General features: G+C 40.6%; 1 protein-coding gene across 1 annotated transcript; it reads left to right on the forward strand.

Annotated features, from left to right (window-relative positions):
* The first annotated feature begins 3,909 nt into the window (after positions 1-3,909).
* Positions 3,910-13,760, forward strand: fcer1gl (Fc receptor, IgE, high affinity I, gamma polypeptide like). Its single transcript, XM_056269605.1, has 5 exons — positions 3,910-4,019; positions 4,701-4,798; positions 5,811-5,837; positions 9,192-9,215; positions 13,462-13,760. The coding sequence occupies exons 1-5, from the start codon at positions 3,968-3,970 to the stop codon at positions 13,528-13,530; spliced, it is 270 nt and encodes an 89-aa protein (XP_056125580.1). The 5' UTR covers positions 3,910-3,967; the 3' UTR covers positions 13,531-13,760.
* The last annotated feature ends 3,432 nt before the right edge of the window (positions 13,761-17,192 follow it).

Here is a 17,192-nt window from a genome sequence, read left to right on the forward strand (position 1 = left end):
ACGGCCTCCATACACTGCCACCATACACTGCCACCAAACACTGCCACCAAACACTGCCACCAAACACGGCCTCCATACACTGCCACCAAACACTGCCTCCAAACACTGCCACCAAACACCGCCTCCAAACACTGTCACCAAACACCGCCTCCAAACACTGTCACCAAACACCGCCACCAAACACTGCGTCCACCAAACACTGCGTCTAAACATTGCCTCCAAACACCGCCTCCAAACACCGCCTCCAAACACCGCCTCCAAACACCGCCTCCAAACACTGCCACCAAACACTGCCTCCAAACACTGCCTCCAAACACTGCCTCCAAACACTGCCACCAAACACTCTCTCCAAACACTGCCACCAAACACTGCCTCCAAACACTGCCTCCAAACACTGCCACCAAACACTGCCACCAAACACCGCCACCAAACACTGCCACCAAACACTGCCAGCAAACACTGCCACCAAACACCGCCTCCAAACACCGCCTCCAAACACTGCCTCCAAACACTACCACCAAACACTGCCACCAAACACTGCCTCCAAACACCGCCTCCAAACACTGCCACCAAACACTGCCTCCAAACACCTCCACCAAACACTGCGTCCAAACACTGCCACCAAACACTGTCACCAAACACTGCCTCCAAACACCGCCTCCAAACACTGCCACCAAACACCGCCTCCAAACACTGTCACCAAACACTGCCTCCAAACACCGCCTCCAAACACTGCCACCAAACACCGCCTCCAAACACTGCCACCAAACACTGACACCAAACACTGCGTCCAAACACTGCCACCAAACACTGCCACCAAACACCGCCTCCAAACACTGCCACCAAACACTGCCACCAAACACTGCCTCCAAACACCGCCTCCAAACACTGCCTCCAAACACTGCCACCAAACACTGCCTCCAAACACCTCCACCAAACACTGCGTCCAAACACTGCGTCCAAACACTGCCACCAAACACCGTCACCAAACACCGCCTCCAAACACCGCCTCCAAACACTGCCACCAAACACTGCCTCCAAATGCCGCCTCCAAACGCCGCCTCCAAACGCCGCCTCCAAACACCGCCTCCAAACGCCGCCTCCAAACACTGCCACCAAACACTGCCTCCAAACACTGCCACCAAACACTGCCTCCAAACACCTCCACCAAACACTGCGTCCAAACACTGCCACCAAACACTGTCACCAAACACTGCCACCAAACACCGCCACCAAACACTGTCACCAAACACCGCCTCCAAACACTGCCTCCAAACACTGCCACCAAACACCGCCTCCAAACACTGCCACCAAACACTGTCACCAAACACTGTCACCAAACACTGCCTCCAAACACCGCCTCCAAACACTGCCACCAAACACCGCCTCCAAACACTGTCACCAAACACCGCCTCCAAACACCGCCTCCAAACACTGCCACCAAACACTGCCTCCAAATGCCGCCTCCAAACGCCGCCTCCAAACGCCGCCTCCAAACACCGCCTCCAAACGCCGCCTCCAAACACTGCCACCAAACACTGCCTCCAAACACTGCCTCCAAACACTGCCACCAAACACTGCCTCCAAACACCTCCACCAAACACTGCGTCCAAACACTGCCACCAAACACTGTCACCAAACACTGCCACCAAACACCGCCACCAAACACTGTCACCAAACACCGCCTCCAAACACTGTCACCAAACACTGCCTCCAAACACCGCCTCCAAACACTGCCACCAAACACCGCCTCCAAACACTGTCACCAAACACTGCCTCCAAACGCCGCCTCCAAACGCCGCCTCCAAACACTGCCTCCAAACACTGCCACCAAACACTGCCTCCAAACACCGCCTCCAAACACCGCCTCCAAACGCCGCCTCCAAACACTGCCACCAAACACTGCCTCCAAACACTGCCACCAAACACTGCCACCAAACACTGTCACCAAACACTGCCTCCAAACACCACCTCCAAACACTGCCACCAAACACTGCCACCAAACACCGCCTCCAAACACTGACACCAAACACTGACACCAAACACTGCGTCCAAACACTGCCACCAAACACTGCCACCAAACACCGCCTCCAAACACTGCCACCAAACACTGCCACCAAACACTGCCTCCAAACACCGCCTCCAAACACTGCCTCCAAACACTGCCACCAAACACTGCCTCCAAACACCTCCACCAAACACTGCCACCAAACACTGCCACCAAACACTGTCACCAAACACTGCCTCCAAACACCGCCTCCAAACACTGCCACCAAACACTGCCTCCAAACACCGCCTCCAAACACCACCTCCAAACGCCGCCTCCAAACACTGCCACCAAACACTGCCTCCAAACACTGCCTCCAAACACTGCCACCAAACACTGCCTCCAAACACCTCCACCAAACACTGCGTCCAAACACTGCCACCAAACACTGTCACCAAACACTGCCACCAAACACCGCCACCAAACACTGTCACCAAACACCGCCTCCAAACACTGCCTCCAAACACTGCCACCAAACACCGCCTCCAAACACCGCCTCCAAACGCCGCCTCCAAACACCGCCTCCAAACACCGCCTCCAAACGCCGCCTCCAAACACTGCCACCAAACACTGCCACCAAACACTGCCTCCAAACACCGCCTCCAAACACCGCCACCAAACACTGCCACCAAACACTGCCACCAAACACTGCCTCCAAACACCGCCTCCAAACACCGCCACCAAACACTGCCACCAAACACCGCCTCCAAACACCGCCACCAAACACTGCCACCAAACACTGCCTCCAAACACCGCCACCAAACACTGCCACCAAACACTGCTGTCATGGAAATGAACGGCCAGAACACATCAAAAGTTTTCTGTTTTCAATTAAAATGGTGTTGTGTAAGCGACCACTAAGTTTATTTATATAGCACTGCTAAAAAAAACAACCGAGGTTGACCAAAGTGCTTTACATAAAAATAAAAAGAATAAAAAATACATAGTAACAAACCTCACATCACAGACACCACATATGCCACATTGAGATTACCTGTTATAAGCGGCCAATGATAAATGCGCCTTGAGCAAGTTCCTGAATACTGATAAGGGTTTAGCAGATCTGATAGATGGAGGCGTTCATTCCGTAATCTCCGTCCCGTAACTGCAAAAGCGTGATCACCTTTTTAAGGCGTTTAGTCGTCGTTACGACAAGAAGTTTTTGATGTTCTGAACGCAATGCTCTAGGGGGATTATAAGGAATTGAAAGATTTGCTTTGCAACGGAAGTGAATCAATCAAAACTAACTTTATCTGGACAATAACTTTACTCTAGAGCTGCTGTAAAGCCTAAACACTCTCTGTTACTGTAATCTCCTGTTATCACAGTAAAGCTGCTGTGAAACTCTATATTGTTGTGATCTCAGGTGGGAACTGACACAAATTTTTCACAATTAAGTTTATTTTTCTGACTCCATTGTCAGATATTTGTTCTTGTTTTCATTTTCATACATTTTAGACTTAATATCTTCAGTCATTTTGCTTCTTCTCCAGTAAATGTCTCTTGATTTAAGAATGTTTAGATATTTGTGCCGTAAAACGAGACAGAAACACTGATGACTTTCTGCACTGAGGACGTGTTGGAGAGAAATATATGATATTAAACGTGATTCCGGCAGAAATCAGAAGCTGTTTTCCAGTCTCGCGTCTTCAACGATCCTCGCTTCTCTGAGAAACAGGAAGGAGTCGAGCTCTGGTCTTTATTGTTGTAAGTGCATGAGTGGAAAAAGAAGAGAAAAAAAGGATGCAGTTGTGAAATTGCGTGTGTGTGTGTGTGTGTGTGTAAGAGTGTATTTTGGGTGTCTCTGAACGGACAGTTTGTTTCTGCCCACAGTTTCCTGTTAAATTACACTTATGTCTCTGTCACAGTCACTCTTCCTCTTCACACTTCTCTTCTCTTCGTCTCGTCTCTCGGAGGAAGATGCGGCCGCTGGACTTCTGTCTGTTTCTCCTGCTCAACGCTGGACGAGTCGGTAAGATCATCAGCAAATCTCTCGGTACCGAGAACACGACCCCTCCTGACCGGCACTTTCCTCTGGACAACACTAAAATATTGTTTTAAATAAAAAAATTAAATCTTTTTGCTCCCCGTTAAACAAATACTGAATCATGTTGCAATAACCTGCATTTAATTAAAATGTTAGGTTTATTTTATATGACTTGATTTACGTAATTTGACTGAATTAATTTACAACTGGATTCCCTTTATTGGGTAAAAAATATACGTTGCTTTAAAGTCATCTTCATTTATACAGCGCTTTACCAATATAGAGTTTCACAGCAGCTTTACAGTGATAACAGGACATTACAGTAACAGAGATTGTTTAGTCTTTACAGCAGCTCTAGAGTAAAGTTATTGTCCAGTTAAAGTTAGTTTTGATTGATTCACTTCCGTTGTAAAGATCAGCTTTAAACATCTAAATATATTATAAAAACAATTTCGCTTTAAACATTGTAATATATTAATAATTGTTTTAAATATTTAAACATTATAATATATTGCTTTAAAGTTTTAAACATTTAAAATAGCTTTTAGCATTACAAATAATGCTTTAAACATTTAACATTAAAGATATATGTGTGTGATTATTAATTATTTATTTACTTTTATTATGATCCTGTTTTTGTGTGTAAAATATTGTGTTGTTTGTCAGCCGCCCAATCGGACAATGGAGGAAATGTGTGTTATATTCTGGACGGGATTCTGATCGTTTACGGCGTGGTTTTGACCGCGCTTTACTGCAGATTAAAGGTGAAACACACACACACACACACACACATCTTCAGATTCTGGATCATCACAACATTCATGTTATTTTACACCCATCTTCTAAATTAAATGACATTTATGGAGACTATACAATATGTTATATTTACACACACTGCAAAATATGATGTTCTTCCTTCAAATACAAAAAAACCCCACTTCTGTCTCGTTTTCCAGCACAAATATCTAAACATTCTTAAATCAAGAGACATTTACTGGAGAAGATATTGAGTCTTGTTTACTGAAAAATGTGTTAAAATACAGTGAGTATGTGTTTAAAAAAAGAACAAATATCGGCCAATGGAGTCAGAAAAATAATATTGTTTTCACTTTTAATGAAGTTTATTTTTCTGACTCCATTGGCCGATATTTGTTCTTTTTTTTAAACACAAACTCACTGTATTTTAACAAATTTTTTGTTTGTTTGTTTGATTGATTGTTTTGAAAGTGTAGTAATATTAATCTAATTACAGTTTTTGTATCTGTAAAATAATTATTTATTTATTCATTGATCTATTAACTTCTACATTAATTAAACGTACAGAAATGAAAACAAAACTGAACATTAGAACAGGTAATTTTTCAATATTTAGCATGAAAGCTAGTTAAACATAATCTGCAAACTCTGAATATTAAAGTGAATGTCTTCAGATTCGCTCACGCGTACATCAATCATAAATGTCAATAAAAACCTCATAAAAATACAATACCAATTTTTAGACGGTTTGACACGCAGATATTCAAAGATAACAAACTTTCCTACAAACTATTCATATTCAGTTTAAGTTTAGTTAATAAGTGCAGTTGTGTGAGAATCAACATCTCGTTCATCTGCTCATTTCTTTGACTTTTTTACTCTTAAAATCTCAAATCTTTGTTTGCAGGATTAAATGAAAATATCTGATTGTACCGCCAGTCCTTATGAATATCTGAATATGAGTTTGATGTGGAACTGATGTTTGATGAATGTAATGATGTTGATTGTTGTCGTTCACAGATGATTTCGTCTCACAGTTTCTCTGAGGTGAGTGTGTGTGTGAGTGTGTGTGTGTGTGTGTGTGTGTGTGTGCGTCTGTGGTCGCTCTCTTTCTGCTGAATCTACACACAACTCTGGTCTTCCTCTGACAACACACACACACACACACCCACACACACACACAGTCACACACACAGTCACACACACACACACACACACACACACACACACACACAGACAGACAGACAAAGTCACACACACAAAAACACATACAGTCACAAACACACACACACACACACACACATTCACAAACACACACTAAATGAGGTCATGCCACAGACTCTATTATTTGTATTGTTACTGTATTTCGATAATTCACTTTAGATATTCCACTGACTATTAGTAACTTTACAATGATGTCAACAGGAACTCACACACTCACACACACACACACACACACACACAGTCACAAACCCACAGTTTCTTTTGTCACGATCGCTAGGACACATTTCTCAATCCTTAGGTCACTTTTTCAAACCTCTTCTTCACACAGTGAGCACAACAGAAGTGTATGTGGGCTAAACTGTGGATCATTTATCAGTGCTTTGGCACAAAATGCGTTCAATGACGCCATCTTTCAAATTACATTAATTCTTTTCTCACTTCGACACAACAACCGCCAAAACTCTGTGTTCCTACAGGTCAATCTGCACATGCTTACTGATCTCAGAACTGTTAAACTTATGTTCAAAACAATAACATAATACAAAACTAAATAAGACAGCATTTTGCCACATTTCTACAGTAATATTGTAATGAAATATATTTCAAATCTAAAAATGAAATGGTATAAAAACAATTGGACATTTGGACCAACCACAGCTGATTCCTATTGTGTCTGAATCAGTGGATGGTGTGTATACACATTTTTGTACTTTGGAATTAATCCAAAAACATAAAATATATGTCGTATTGAAGCATCTGCATCATGTCTAACTCATTCCAGTCACATATATTGCAGTGATTTCTAAACAGTAGAGAGGTAGAAGAAAGAAGGCATTTACAGAGGAAAACAGTGTATAAAGTTTCCTGTTGTTAGTGTTTTTTAGCTCATTGTTTTGTGGGTGACAAAGTGTGTGTGTCGGCTGTCAACCTTTGCTAGTGTTCTGGAAGAGTGTGTTGATCTGAGTTGAAGTGATTCTGTAGTTTTAGTGCATTTTGAAAGTGAAATGAACTGCTGTGCCGAGCTGAACGCTGGGTAAGAGAACTGTGTGAAGAGGTTTGAAAAAGTGACCTAAGTATTGAGAAATGTGTCCTAGCGACTGTAAAAAACTGTAAGTGAATCTGTGAAAACCCAAACCTGTACACGAGCGAGCGCTCAGTCTGCCAGACGACAGTACGGAAGCCCAGTTCTGACACATTCGGGAAAACATGCGTTTCTAAATCATCATTACAGTTTTTTACAATCAGGGTGTTACTATTTTCATAACCTTGATGTCATTTTTCACAACTCTAGACACAAAACTCACAACCAATGATCAAAATGTACATTTTTCAAAACTCGAACCCTTTTCTCAATTGCTTGGATACACTACACATAAAACTTAGATCATTTGTTCATTCAACACAAATCACCTGTTCAATATGACACAACTTAACATCACAGTACTACTATTTCTAAAGGCAATTCACACATTACATTTCAAACGAGTGTCTATTCACTTCCTTACAGTGATCGAACTATCCACTGACACAACTGCTCAACATGACAAGTAACTGTTGCGTTACTCTAGTCTTAATATGGAAACACACACACAATCTTCCATGTTTACAGTAAATCATGACAGTTTCAAGATAACGAGATTCATTGTCACCAATTAGCGTGGAGCATGAACCAATTAGACTACAATTTCCATGGATATAGCCTACTGTAATATTTAATATTTTTGCTTTGATTCCAATAAACCTGTGTTGTGATTGCTGTAGTGTTTTGCATCAATATATTACACACTTTGTTCAGTGATTCCACTATGTGTGTATTCTCTCTACGACTGCAGTGCGTTCACAGAGATGTGTTTACTGTACATGCAGACCATAATGAAACCTGGATCACCTTTTGTGTTCTACAATTGTTTGTGTGTGGGTGATCTATAGCTGTGTTTCAATGGTATTTCACAGTAAATTTGCTTTTTGAACCAATGATTGTGCAAGTGCAAGATTTCTTTAAAGATGTGAATGCACAATGCAATTTTTTGAACATTAGACAGCCTGTGTTACAAGTGATAACGGCTGTGAGTTTTGTGTCTAAAAATGACATCAAGGTTCTGAAAATAGTGGCAAAGTGATTGTAAAAAACTGTATGACATAAAAAGTCAATATATTCATGTTTATGAAATGAAAAGCCAAAATTGTGACATTAAGAAGTTGAAATGACTCATTCATGGAAAGATTTCACCTTTTTAGCTCATTTCGACTTATAATCTCGTAATGACATAAAAAAGTCAAAACTTGAGATGAGAAATGAGATGGAAACTCAAAATTATGAAAAAAAGTTTAAATTATGACAAAAGTCAATTATTACATCAACAGTTTAGATTATGACATAAAAAGTCAACATCCTGATTTGAAAAGTTGAAATTACTTCTTGTAAACTCATGACTCAGTCATAACTTTTTAATTCATGACTTTTATCTCATGACATGTCAAAATTTTTGATAATATTTTTACAAAAGTCAAAATTACGACATACTAATTCATATTAAAAAGATTAAAACTTAAAATTATCACATCAAAAGTTGAAATTGACTGAATTTTGAAAGTCAAAATTTCAACTTTTCAACTAATTTTGCCTGTTTAATCTCATAATTATGAAAAAAGGTACAAATTCAAATCTGACATGTCATAATTATGACTTAATGTCAGTTTTGATTTGTCATAATTTTAATTTCGACATTTTATGTCATAATTGGGTTTGCGGCACCAACCAGGACTGGATTAGTTTCGGTCGTACGTCAGATGCGTTGCGCTACGGCCGTTCCCTGAAGTGTCGTATCGACGCAGTGTCTCGTTCCCTCGAAAGGGAGCCGTGATGTCATCGTCCAGCTCAGTTCAGTTCATATAATGGTGTCAATGCAGGCAGATCAATAATATTGTTGAATACTAAGTGTCCCCAATTGTGAGGGTTTTTATTCATAATTGTGAGTTTTTAGGTCATAAAAGCATGACGTGTCTGTGATAGGGTGTTAATGGGCTTCCGTATGTTAGCGCAGCATCTCTCTTTCATATTCATCCTCTCATCTTCTGACTCATGATTGAGAAAAGCAAAGAGGAACAGAAAGAGGAAACACCACAGCTTTGAGCAAGACTGTTCTCACAATCTCACTGTCCTATTGTGTTTTTCAGAAACAAGACGGAGACATTTATCAGGTACAGTGAGTTTATGACCGTCAGAGAGTCTGATGAGTGAATGACTGTGGTCTGATTATGATTTATAACCGTCAGAGATGAGTGAATGACTGTGGTCTGATTATGATTTATGACCGTCAGAGAGTCTGATGAGTGAATGACTGTGGTCTGATTATGATTTATGAACGTCAGAGTGTCTGATGAGTGAGTGACTGTGGTCTGATTATGATTTATGACCGTCACAGAGTCTGATGAGTGAGTGACTGTGGTCTGATTATGATTTATGACCGTCACAGAGTCTGATGAGTGAATGACTGTGGTCTGATTATGATTTATGACCGTCAGAGAGTCTGATGAGTGAGTGACTGTGGTCTGATTATGATTTATGAACGTCAGAGAGTCTGATGAGTGAGTGACTGTGGTCTGATTATGATTTATGACCGTCACAGAGTCTGATGAGTGAATGACTGTGGTCTGATTATGATTTATGACCGTCACAGAGTCTGATGAGTGAATGACTGTGGTCTGATTATGATTTATGACCGTCAGAGAGTCTGATGAGTGAGTGACTGTGGTCTGATTATGATTTATGACCGTCACAGAGTCTGATGAGTGAGTGACTGTGGTCTGATTATGATTTATGAACGTCAGAGAGTCTGATGAGTGAGTGACTGTGGTCTGATTATGATTTATGAACGTCAGAGAGTCTGATGAGTGAATGACTGTGGTCTGATTATGATTTATGAACGTCAGAGAGTCTGATGAGTGAATGACTGTGGTCTGATTATGATTTATGACCGTCAGAGAGTCTGATGAGTGAGTGACTGTGGTCTGATTATGATTTATGACCGTCACAGAGTCTGATGAGTGAGTGACTGTGGTCTGATTATGATTTATGAACGTCAGAGAGTCTGATGAGTGAATGACTGTGGTCTGATTATGATTTATGACCGTCAGAGAGTCTGATGAGTGAATGACTGTGGTCTGATTATGATTTATGACCGTCACAGAGTCCGATGAGTGAGTGACTGTGGTCTGATTATGATTTATGAACGTCAGAGAGTCTGATGAGTGAATGACTGTGGTCTGATTATGATTTATGACCGTCAGAGAGTCTGATGAGTGAATGACTGTGGTCTGATTATGATTCATGACCGTCAGAGAGTCTGATGAGTGAATGACTGTGGTCTGATTATGATTTATGACCGTCACAGAGTCTGATGAGTGAGTGACTGTGGTCTGATTATGATTTATGAACGTCAGAGAGTCTGATGAGTGAGTGACTGTGGTCTGATTATGATTTATGAACGTCAGAGAGTCTGATGAGTGAATGACTGTGGTCTGATTATGATTTATGAACGTCAGAGAGTCTGATGAGTGAATGACTGTGGTCTGATTATGATTTATGACCGTCAGAGAGTCTGATGAGTGAATGACTGTGGTCTGATTATGATTTATGAACGTCAGAGAGTCTGATGAGTGAGTGACTGTGGTCTGATTATGATTTATGAACGTCAGAGAGTCTGATGAGTGAATGACTGTGGTCTGATTATGATTTATGACCGTCAGAGAGTCTGATGAGTGAGTGACTGTGGTCTGATTATGATTTATGAACGTCAGAGAGTCTGATGAGTGAATGACTGTGGTCTGATTATGATTTATGACCGTCAGAGAGTCTGATGAGTGAGTGACTGTGGTCTGATTATGATTTATGACCGTCAGAGAGTCTGATGAGTGAGTGACTGTGGTCTGATTATGATTTATGAACGTCAGAGAGTCTGATGAGTGAATGACTGTGGTCTGATTATGATTTATGACCGTCAGAGAGTCTGATGAGTGAATGACTGTGGTCTGATTATGATTTATGAACGTCAGAGAGTCTGATGAGTGAGTGACTGTGGTCTGATTATGATTTATGACCGTCAGAGAGTCTGATGAGTGAATGACTGTGGTCTGATTATGATTTATGACCGTCAGAGAGTCTGATGAGTGAGTGACTGTGGTCTGATTATGATTTATGACCGTCAGAGAGTCTGATGAGTGAATGACTGTGGTCTGATTATGATTTATGACCGTCAGAGAGTCTGATGAGTGAGTGACTGTGGTCTGATTATGATTTATGAACGTCAGAGAGTCTGATGAGTGAATGACTGTGGTCTGATTATGATTTATGACCGTCAGAGATGAGTGAATGACTGTGGTCTGATTATGATTTATGAACGTCAGAGAGTCTGATGAGTGAATGACTGTGGTCTGATTATGATTTATGAACGTCAGAGAGTCTGATGAGTGAATGACTGTGGTCTGATAATGATTTATGAACGTCAGAGAGTCTGATGAGTGAATGACTGTGGTCTGATTATGATTTATGAATGTCAGAGAGTCTGATGAGTGAATGACTGTGGTCTGATTATGATTTATGACCATCACAGAGTCTGATGAGTGAGTGACTGTGGTCTGATTATGATTTATGACCGTCAGAGAGTCTGATGAGTGAATGACTGTGGTCTGATTATGATTTATGAACGTCAGAGAGTCTGATGAGTGAATGACTGTGGTATGATTATGATTTATGACCGTCACAGAGTCTGATGAGTGAGTGACTGTGGTCTGATTATGATTTATGACCGTCAGAGAGTCTGATGAGTGAATGACTGTGGTCTGATTATGATTTATGAACTTCAGAGAGTCTGATGAGTGAATGACTGTGGTCTGATTATGATTTATGAACGTCAGAGAGTCTGATGAGTGAATGACTGTGGTCTGATTATGATTTATGACCGTCAGAGAGTCTGATGAGTGAATGACTGTGGTCTGATTATGATTTATGAACGTCAGAGAGTCTGATGAGTGAATGACTGTGGTCTGATTATGATTTATGACCGTCAGAGAGTCTGATGAGTGAATGACTGTGGTCTGATTATGATTTATGACCGTCAGAGAGTCTGATGAGTGAATGACTGTGGTCTGATTATGATTTATGAACGTCAGAGAGTCTGATGAGTGAATGACTGTGGTATGATTATGATTTATGACCGTCACAGAGTCCGATGAGTGAGTGACTGTGGTCTGATTATGATTTATGACCGTCAGAGAGTCTGATGAGTGAATGACTGTGGTCTGATTATGATTTATGAACGTCAGAGAGTCTGATGAGTGAATGACTGTGGTCTGATTATGATTTATGAACGTCAGAGAGTCTAATGAGTGTATGACTGTGGTCTGATTATGATTTATGACCGTCAGAGAGTCTGATGAGTGAATGACTGTAGTCTGATTATGATTTATGACCGTCAGAGAGTCTGATGAGTGAATGACTGTGGTCTGATTATGATTTATGACCGTCAGAGAGTCCGATGAGTGAATGACTGTGGTCTGATTATGATTTATGAACGTCAGAGAGTCTGATGAGTGAATGACTGTGGTCTGATTATGATTTATGACCGTCAGAGAGTCTGATGAGTGAATGACTGTAGTCTGATTATGATTTATGACCGTCAGAGAGTCTGATGAGTGAATGACTGTAGTCTGATTATGATTTATGACCGTCAGAGAGTCTGATGAGTGAATGACTGTGGTCTGATTATGATTTATGAACGTCAGAGAGTCTGATGAGTGAATGACTGTGGTCTGATTATGATTTATGACCGTCAGAGAGTCTGATGAGTGAATGACTGTGGTCTGATTATGATTTATGACCGTCAGAGAGTCTGATGTGTGAATGACTGTGGTCTGATTATGATTCATGACCGTCAGAGAGTCTGATGTGTGAATGACTGTGGTCTGATTATGATTTATGACCGTCACAGAGTCTGATGAGTGAGTGACTGTGGTCTGATTATGATTTATGACCGTCAGAGAGTCTGATGAGTGAATGACTGTGGTCTGATTATGATTTATGAACGTCAGAGAGTCTGATGAGTGAATGACTGTGGTCTGATTATGATTTATGAACGTCAGAGAGTCTGATGAGTAAATGACTGTGGTCTGATTATGATTTATGACCGTCAGAGAGTCTGATGAGTGAATGACTGTAGTCTGATTATGATTTATGACCGTCAGAGAGTCTGATGAGTGAATGACTGTGGTCTGATTATGATTTATGAACGTCACAGAGTCTGATGAGTGAATGACTGTGGTCTGATTATGATTTATGACCGTCAGAGAGTCTGATGAGTGAATGACTGTAGTCTGATTATGATTTATGACCGTCAGAGAGTCTGATGAGTGAATGACTGTGGTCTGATCAGTGTGTGTTGTTCCTCAGGATCTGGGCCGTCATGATCAGGACACATACGACACTCTTGGTGGGATGAAGAAGAAGCCTCTGGCATGAGAACACCCACATGCTTTCTACATAATTGAGCTTCGTTAACATCCAGTTCTTCTCTGTTGTCATTGTTTGATGTTGTTAATCAGTACAATGTGTGTGTACGGCTCTCAATGCCAATTAACATAGTAAAGTTATATTTTTTAACTTGAACAGTGTCCAGTCATTTTTCTTGTTAATGTATGAGTAAAAAATATTCTTATTTCTAATTTAAATAAAATACTTTCTTAAATCCCTCCCTGTTCTAGTTGATGCTTGAGCTCTTCTCATTTCTATTTTAAATATACAGTTGACCAGCAGGTGTCGCAATAAACCAGTTGGGAAATGTTTATTGGGAAATAAACTAAATAATTAACTGGCTCCTGGTCAAAACTAACAAATATTTCAATCAGCTTTGATACACCATGTGACCAATCAAATTAGAAGAACACAAATAACTCCTGCAAAAATATACGTAATTTAAATGTATTTAGATGATGTTAATGATCAAATAAATAAATAAATTACAAATTACTTATGAAATAATAACAATAATAATACCAATGCTATTAAATATTTTACTATAAAGTAAAAAAAGCTTTGTATATCTCTCTAGATTAGGGTTTAAATAATTTGCCTGATTGTGGGTGTTCATTAAATGTAAAGAATTTTTCTCCTGAACTGGTTTGTCCTGTTCATTTCTACTTTACAAAACACCAAACCAAACAAAAGCCACGAATTCCTCAAACTTCACTTCCGCTCTAACAGATTCAGAGAGAAGAGTTTTCTGGTATTCACTTCAAATCCCCCACAGAGAGTTCTGATTTCAAGAGGAAACTTTTAAGTTTATAGTTTATAGTTTAGTGCACAAACCAAAGGTCAGTAAGAGCGAGAGGGAGTGTGCGCGCACGTGCGCGTGCCCGGCGGTGGGTGGAGCCCGCGTGAACACGCAGGTGTGTGCGAACCCTTACCTGAACACAGACTTCAAACAGAGTTTAATCATGAGTTTATCAGCCTCTGGATCTTCCTCTAGAAACTCAGCTTCTATTGTTTTTTTATTCCTTTAAATGCTGACAAATGTCGGGTCTTGAGAACACGGTTTAAGACGGATGAACAGAAAAGCGCGTGAGAACATGAGGAGGAATAACAGAGAAATACACTGACAGAATAAAGCAGAAACATGACGAATCTCCTGAACTTCATCGCTGTGATGGTCTTGATGGGTAAGACAAACACTCAACAACTGCTGAGGACCCGAGTGTGTGTTAGTCAGTCAGTTCGGTTATAGCTATATTTGTAAATTACGGTAACACTTTACTATATATTTTTTGTTAACATTATAGTACATTGCTAATATTTAGTAATAAGTTTATGTTAATTTACTAATGTATTGTTGAAATGAAAAGTTTTATCTGTTAACATTAGTTAATGCGTTGATTGACATGACCGTTGTGTTTATTAATCAACGGTTTTAAAGTTTAATAAATACTGTAAAACCAGTCACACACATAGTTGTGTTTTAGCGGTTGTTTTTTCAGCAGGGAGTCCATAAGTTGTGTTTCGGTGTGTGTGTGTATGGTTGATTCAATTGCTATGTGGTGCAGTGACATTCTTCAATCATTAAAGTTCAACCAGCCTCAAAAACCATTACTCACTGATTTATGACTGTCGTGGAGGAAATATGTGCAGAAATGTGTGTGTGTGTGTGTGAGAGAGAGAGAGAGAGAGAGAGAGAGAGAGAGAGAGAGAGAGAGAGAGAGAGAGAGAGAGAGAGAGAGAGAGAGAGAGAGAGAGAGAGAGAGATAGATAGATAGATAGATAGATAGATAGATAGATAGATAGATAGATAGATAGATAGATAGATAGATAGATAGATAGATAGAGAGTGTGTGAGTGAGTGAGAGAATGGGTGTGTGTGTGTTTTATTTATTTATTTAGAAAAGGGACAGTGTACATTAATCAACAACAAATTGTAAAATACAATTAAACATATAATACAAAAAAACTATATATATATGTACACAATAATAATAAAAAAGTGAGTTGTTATGAGTTAAATAATACTAATTATAATGAAATTGTTAATAGTAATAATAGAGGAAGCAGTAATAATGTTCACATTGTTGATTATGAAGCCATTTCTTAAAAATTATTCTTAAATGAGTTTAACGATGAGCGTTCTCTGATGTGATGCTCTGAGTGAAAATACAGACCAAAGTGTGTGTGTGTGTGTGTGTGTGTGTGTGTGTAGGTTTAGGGGTCGGGTTAGTGTGTGTGTGTGTGTGTGTGTGTGTGTGTGATGGGTAGGTTTAGGGGTCGGGTTAGTGTGTGTGTGTGTGTGTGTGTGTGATGGGTAGGTTTAGGGGTCAGGTTAGTGTGTGTGTGTGTGTGTGTGATGGGTAGGTTTAGGGGTTGGGTTAGTGTGTGTGTGTGAGATGGGTAGGTTTAGGGGTCGGGTTAGTGTGTGTGTGTGTGTGTGTGTGTGTGTGTGTGTGTGTGTGTGTGTGTGTGTGTGTGTGTGTGTGTGAGAAGGGTAGGTTTAGGGGTCGGGTTAGTGTGTGTGTGTGTGTGTGTGTGTGTGTGTGTGTGTGTGTGTGTGTGTGTGTGTGTGTGTGTGTGTGTGTGTGTGATGGCTAGGTTTAGGGGTCGGGTTAGTCAGTGTGTGTGTGTGTGTGTGTGTGTGTGTGTGTGTGTGATGGCAGGGTTTAGGGGTCGGGTTAGTGTGTGTGTGTGTGTGTGTGTGTGATGGGTAGGGTTAGTGTTAGAGGTGAGAATATACAGTTTGTACAGTATAAAAACCATTACGCCTATGAAGGTCCTCACAAGTGTAGCAAAACAAACCTGTGTGTGAAGGTAAAGGTATGTATTGTTATTTTAAACGAGTGGCGTGTCAGTGTGTTTGTGTTCAGTGTGTGTGTGTTCAGTGTTTGTGTTCAGTGTTTGTGTTCAGTGTGTCTGTGACGAAGACAAACAATAACCGAACTGCAAGATGTCATTCTCTCTCTCTCTCTCTCTCTCTCTCTCTCTCTCTCTCTCTCTCTCTCTCTCTCTCTCTCTCTCTCTCTCTCTCTCTCTCTCTCTCTCTCTCTCTCTCTCTCTCTCTCTCTCTCTCTCTGTCTCTCTCTCTCTGTCTCACTTTCTTCTGCTTTCAGTCTCGTTCTCTCACTTTGAAATGCAAGTGTGTGCTGGTTTTGCTTCAAGATGATTTTACATTAAACATGAAGTGGAGATCCAACACACTTCCAAAATAGTGCAAAATCAGCAGAAATATCCTTCTAATCAAACCTACGGTGTATAGAGTGATTAACACGGCACAGACTGAGTATAAACGCTTTATAAGAGATCTCAAGTGTGTCTCAATCTCTGCTCAGATCTGCTGAAGTTGAACATTTCTCCGGCGCTCCACTTCATTATTTACTGCAGGAGAACGAGTGGCTCGCTTGAGTGTGTTTTGATTCACTTTTATGAGCAATATCTGAGAAGGTGTTGATGTGTAAATTAAACCTGACTGAGAAATCATGGAGCCTCCTGAGTGTAATGCAGCTTTACTCGAGACTCAATGTCCTCTGTAACGCCTACTGTACACACATCTGATCATAAACATCAACATGATCTGGTAAACCTGTTGCACTCGATCTCCTCAGTCCTTCTGTCTCTGACTGAGTTCACACTCTTTTATCAAGTAAAAG

Source organism: Rhinichthys klamathensis, unplaced genomic scaffold (genome assembly GCF_029890125.1).
Source record: "Rhinichthys klamathensis goyatoka isolate OS25496 unplaced genomic scaffold, OSU_Roscu_1.1 h1tg000284l_1, whole genome shotgun sequence".
Taxonomy (NCBI): Eukaryota; Metazoa; Chordata; class Actinopteri; order Cypriniformes; family Leuciscidae; genus Rhinichthys; species Rhinichthys klamathensis.